Below are 5997 nucleotides of genomic sequence, written 5' to 3' on the forward strand. Positions count from 1 at the left end.
TATTAAAGGAGTTATTATGATCCCATTTAGCTTACCTTTCATCCTAAACTTCAAGATGCGATTTTCAGAGAATTTAACATTATTTTGAAGATCCCAAACACCTTTAGAATTAATGGACAATACCATTCAGTCTATTATTCCTCACAATTCTTTACCCGTTCAATCTACCACACCCATGAAGAATTCAACCTTGATCAAATTGCATTTCTTAAAGACATGGAAGTCTAAGTTAATTCGAGAGTGCTTTTGGTGAGATTACCATGATATCACATCCGGTTTCCTTGATTATCACTTTGATTCTAACCAAATATTATTTCGCTATTATGATCTGAACATTATAAAGCATTTACATAATAGTAAACTCTTTTGGATTTTTGAAATTTCACTGCTTTAATTGCAAGACATTGTGGAATCGACCTGACTTTCCATACCTACTTAGGTTTTGTTGGTTATTTTTGATCCTATAATGAGACACAATGATTTGTTTCCCGAGGATCACTCATTCGTCAAAGCATGCACGAGTAGCAGCAACACCATCGTGAACTATGATGTAAAAAAACTCCAAACGAAACACAAACAGGTGTCTAGACTCTTATCTCCCATTCTACATCCACATGGAAATAAAGAAACTTGGTAAGTTCGTATCCTCCACTATATTATACACAAGAGAAACTACCAGCTCAACAAATCCACATACATATACGACCTTTTCGACCTTCATGAGGTTCACCGAAAACACTCCTATTCTCTTATTTGTTTCTTCATTGGACATCAGGAAAGAACCAAAAATATTCATAAAGATATCCAACGTAATTAACCATTGGAGTTCACTGCCATGCTTTTCTCTCTCCCATTTAACCCTTTGTGTCACATTCTTCAAGAAATTTAAGATGTGTTTTTCAAAAAGAGACAACCCTAATAACCATTAAACATTTGTGTTTTTATACATCACTACAATTATTCTCTTGAGCTTAACTGAGAACTACAAAATTGCAATGATCACTTTTAATAAACACTTCAATTTAATTATATAATGCCTTTCGTACGATTACACTTAATTATAGTGTTCTAGTAAAGGAAAGAAAAGGGAGGGAAAAAAGTTGTATTTAGGTGTTTCCAATCAGAAAGAAAAGGAAGGAACAAGATAATTACTTATTCAGAATCCACAAACAAACATGTCTTTAAGTCTACTTTCCTCAAAATTAGGAGAGAATATGGTCCTTAATATTCTTTTCTTTTTTTTTTTTTTTTTTTTTTCCCAAAAAGTAAACTCCGTATTAGAAACAAGATAATTTCCTTTTTATTTCCAATTCTCTTCACTTCCATTTTTCTTTTCTTAATTTGGATTCGAAAACAAGGTGTCTCATACTCAATCTTCCAATTTGTATAAAATGGCGATATCTATACAAATGATTAAAAATCATTTCAAACATCCAAACACATTAACTTCTTACTAGACTTAGCCAAACAATAATTATATTTTGTCCAAAATAACTATAGCACATTGATTTTATAAATTTGACCGACCCCAAGGACATTTACAATACTAGGACTTGTGAATTATATTGGGCTAAAAGTGTTTGATGGAAAGTTTAGCTCAACTAGTTATCTTTCGAGCCCATTTCTTGTACTCAAACTCATAAAACTCAACTTGAACGTGCTCAAGCTCGAATAACTAATAAAAACTTTGGACTGATTTATGTTTTGATCATTGAAAACTTTCAGTTAGCCATTTATTTAAACTTCGACTTTTCTTCTTCTTCTTCTTTTTTTCAGCATTAGACTAACAGGAATCAAACATTTAATATTCTGATAAATTTGAGTGACGCTGCTACGAATTGAAACATTATGAGTAGTTTGCAAGTTTCCACTGGCATATTATTTTTCAATGCCAATTTGATGACAAAAGATTTTTAGATTAAAAGGTAACTTTTCAATGCCAATTTGATGACAAAAGATTTTTAGATTAAAAGGTAACTATTTTAGTCGTAGGTGTAGCTCAAATGAATTGCAACTTGTATCAAGAATCATTGTTCCTTTTACGCTGTATTTCCCAATTTTGGAAAATTTTTGATTGGCAATCAAACAAATCAAGCCACGAGCCACATGAAGAGCATTGACCAAAGGGTCAGTGTCACAGACGCCAAACCATAAGCCCACAACATAATCACTGAACATTCACTCTCACCAACTCCAAATAACTGTGTTATTGTACCTATCAATACCATATTAAAAAATCATAACTTTATCATTAAATAAAAGAAAAACAAATAAAAGATATCTCAAAAACTTGAAGTCTCATAAGTTCGTACCAATGTTCATAGCAGGTGGAAGTGCAAACTGTAGGAGAAGAACAAACAGATAAAGAGGATCTGTATGCACTAAGCCCACATAAAGCGCACCTTTCACAATTAAAATGCCAAAAAGTGGCAACAAAACTAACCGAACTGCTACGATTCCTAGCACAATTGGTAACGAGACACGAGATGATCCTTTCAAACCTGCAAATTGTCTTTACTAATATTAATCAATTGATCAATGAATAAAAAAACTATTTATAATATAAATTTTACCTTTCAAGAGGTTAGCACCCAAAATCAATGTCATGGTTGGGATCGCCGCATCCCTGACACAAAATGGGGAATACGATACGTTAGTGTTAACTAAGTTTCTTTTGTTGTGGGTCCCATGATCCCATTTCATAATCGGATCCACAAAATGGAAGAGAAATTCATGAGACCATAACGTGTTCGAAATATAACTTTTAAGAGCTTTTAACTATTCTGAGTTTTTAGGTTTTGTTTTTATTTAATTTTAAACTTTTAAAAGTTAACAACTTTTACCGAGTACTTCTACACAAATAAAAGCAACCGTTTCGAATTAGTTTTGTCAAACACGTCCTAAATGAATAATTTTTTTAAAAACTATACCCGATTAACGATGCAGAATCTTGTATCACCCGAAGAGGAGCAGTGGTGCCTATTAATAGCCTGCGCATTGGAGCGATTGTTCCCACAAGGAAACCCACAATCTTTATGATTCAAAAGAAACAAATAGTTACATGTATGAGTGTATATAGGTTAAATAATGAGAAAATAACTTAATAAGGTAATATGTTTTTTATTTTGTACAATTTAATCATTGATCTTTTTATCCACATTTGACCATGTAGCTTGTTTTTTTATACATATTAAATCCTTATAACCGTATATTCTATGTTAAGTCGAGAAAAATGACTTAATAGCGTAATATAAATTTTAGTTTGTACACCTCTAGTCCTTAATGTTTTTGTATACATTCAGTTTTTGTGATCGATTTTTTTTTATTATTATTATTTTTTTTTCAGGTTTGCTCATGACATCCTACATAGACAATCATTAGTGAGGTGTTCAGTCGTCCCTCACTTATAGCAATAACCTAATTCACAAATCGGTCAAACAATGTTACCTTATTAAGTTATTTCATGGCTTAAACTGAAGTAGCGTGTTATAAACACCGGATATGTAAAAAAACAAATTAAATGGTCAAATGTAGACAATAAAAATTCATTGACTAAATATATGCAAAATAAACAATATATTATCCTATTAAATCATTTTCCATTAAATAATATACAAGGGTAGGTGTATACCGCTCCATTGGTTGATGGTGCGAACAATGCCTTTAAGTTGACCCCTCTTGAAAAGTTCCCCAAATGTTGCTTCATTCTATCTAATATCACCTGATTCATATAAAGTTTTAAATTTTTTTGTAAGTTCATATCAGACATGGATCACTCCATTGAAAGCAAAAAAACAACCTTCAATGTTCCCTTCGTGTTAACCGTAGATGAAGATGATGGAAGCAAGGTTTCAGTCAAATCCTCTTTCATGGTTTTTGTCTCTTTGACAACAATGTTATCAGAGTCTTGGGGATGATCCGAGAATACCCGTACTAGGTTGTACACATAAGTCCACAAATATATCGCTCCAATCTGATGAATGTATATATGTTGTTATGATATATAGAGTTTAAATTAACAAATAATCACCTAGAAATTTCAATGAAAAAGTACATACTGCCAGAGATAATGAAGCATAAGCCATGGCATACTCATGACAAACATCAGGATCACCAAAGGGACTTCCTTTCTCTTTGCATACAGCTGGGATTATAATCAAAGGCAAATTTCCCATGTTTCCTATCATTCATAATCAAGAACCAAAAATTTAAAAACTTGTCAACTTATAGGAGTTTATTTATTTATGTTCTTAATATAAAATGATATATATTCATCAGGATGCAAGCAATTTACCAGCTGCGCATGCACCTAGGATGAGGCCCTTTAGATGTTTAGGTGGTTTCGTGATTATCAAAAGCACCCATCCAAGTGCTGACCCAATTATGAATGTAATAAGAATATTCACAGGCATAAACCACCTGAAGTTTTTAATATAACAGTTAATCTTCACACAGCGACAACAGAATTAAGAACCCATTGAAGAAAGATTACATAGAAATGATGCTTTCGAGAGTGATTGTTCTAGCAAGATTGTTGCCCACTAGTGCTGGACTGAACACAAAGAACACAATCTGATCAAACAGGAAGGAGTATTATGAGTCACATATTTAGAAAATCGTATATTTAATCATATTTAGTTTTTTCTTTAATCGGCAAAGACTAAAGAGAGACTCGAAATTAGAGCCATGAAATCAAAATCATTGTATACTAGTCCTATGATCAGAAAAATCGAATCTTTAATCAAATAGGCAACTTTCTTGAACATGGGTATTTGAATTCCATAATCAGAAAAACTGAATCTTCCATTAAACCACCAAGATTTTGTATTATTAGCAAGCTTAAGAAAAAGGGACCACGAAAATGCAGTGAGGACTAGTCCTAAAGTGCAATATCAACTTGTACATTACAAGTCAACAATGCACAACCGACGATTTCTAACTTGAATTGCGGACGTATGCTTTCTTGAATAATTGAAGGAATTTTAAAGACTTACATTATTGACTTGCTTCCTTGTACTTTGTCCCAAGATATCAATAGAATCCAGGGCAAGAAATGAGCCAAGTGCAGTAACTATAAGAACTTTGAGAATAGGAGTAGAAGCAGCAGAAAACAGATCTAGAAACCCCATCTGTTAATCAAACGGTTTTCAGAAATCGCAAAAAAGGAAAACAACAATCTAAATCTGATTACAGTTGTGTGAAATCAAAGAACTGGTATATATAAAAAAAAGTTAACGAACTGAAATTCTAGGTATCATCATTATATTAAAAGACAACATAATACATGCATGATGCATGACAGCATGAGCAAAGCATTCTTAGAGATATTGAAACTTCAAGAAAGCAATCGGTCATATTTTATTGATAATTGTGAAAGCATCAGAACAACAAAACAAGGGAAAAAGATTGTTACCTCAAGATGGTGTTGTAATTAAAGGCAGCCCTTTTCTATAAATTTAGAACAAGTAAGTATCAAATATGCAACAAAAAGTTCTTTAACATTCCATTAGAACGGTAGTTAGTGTGGAATAAGATATGAAACCAAAAATTCCTTTGGGTTTTTGGGAACTCGCTTTCATGGATGGATGAATCAAGAATCAGAGACAAACCCACATAAAGATTTTGATTCAAAGAAATTATTGTTCAATTCTAAGCTTTTAGTGGGAGATAAGGACGAAGAATCAAGAATATTATAAGAAAACAACAAGGTTCAGAGAATATGATACGATTGCTGTTAACTTATTATTATTATTAATATCTTTTTTTCTTATTTTTTCGATATTTGTTCTTTAGTGTGTGTTTTGTTTTTGGAAAATGACGCAACTGCGTACTATGTATTTCGATTTTACCATTTCAATCTCTGAAGTTGTTTTCGTTTCTTTTAAAGGAACAAATTGTTTTTTGTTGGATCGATTTGGTCACATTTAACAAAATGAAAGGGTAACTTGGTTATTCTTTTGCCACATATACATTGATTTTTTATTTTTGGTTCATAGA

The 5997-nt window shown here is 32.1% G+C and overlaps 1 protein-coding gene across 2 annotated transcripts; it reads right to left on the reverse strand.

Annotated features, from left to right (window-relative positions):
* Positions 1 to 1995: 1995 nt before the first annotated feature.
* LOC145031755 (protein PIN-LIKES 3-like) lies at positions 1996 to 5727 on the reverse strand. 2 transcript variants are annotated; one of them, XM_078980376.1, is made up of 11 exons: positions 5414 to 5727; positions 4995 to 5129; positions 4493 to 4572; positions 4295 to 4419; positions 4059 to 4180; positions 3800 to 3973; positions 3632 to 3721; positions 2931 to 3031; positions 2574 to 2626; positions 2313 to 2501; positions 1996 to 2215 (listed from the first exon to the last, which is right to left on the reverse strand). In XM_078980376.1, exons 2-11 carry the CDS (start codon positions 5127 to 5129, stop codon positions 2091 to 2093), a joined length of 1194 nt encoding a protein of 397 aa, XP_078836502.1. In that variant the 5' UTR covers positions 5414 to 5727; the 3' UTR covers positions 1996 to 2090. The 2 variants fall into 2 exon arrangements, with proteins under 2 accessions (XP_078836502.1, XP_078836503.1); XM_078980377.1 differs by lacking the exon at positions 5414 to 5727 and having other exon boundaries at positions 4493 to 4552; positions 4995 to 5124.
* Positions 5728 to 5997: the final 270 nt, after the last annotated feature.

The sequence above is a fragment of the Lactuca saligna genome, chromosome 2 (genome assembly GCF_052625555.1).
Source record: "Lactuca saligna cultivar CGN05327 chromosome 2, ASM5262555v1, whole genome shotgun sequence".
In the NCBI taxonomy this organism is placed as follows: domain Eukaryota; kingdom Viridiplantae; phylum Streptophyta; class Magnoliopsida; order Asterales; family Asteraceae; genus Lactuca; species Lactuca saligna.

Bases quoted from the DNA above. Each gene is read 5' to 3' on its own strand.
- LOC145031755 (XM_078980376.1), bottom strand. From the start codon at position 5,129: ATGGGGTTTCTAGATCTGTTTTCTGCTGCTTCTACTCCTATTCTCAAA. The intron at 4,420-4,492 runs GTAATCTTTCTT...TAAAAACTTCAG, and splicing joins CTCGAAAGCATCATTTCTAT to GTGGTTTATGCCTGTGAATA. The intron at 2,502-2,573 runs GTAAAATTTATA...GACAATTTGCAG, and splicing joins GGGTGCTAACCTCTTGAAAG to GTTTGAAAGGATCATCTCGT.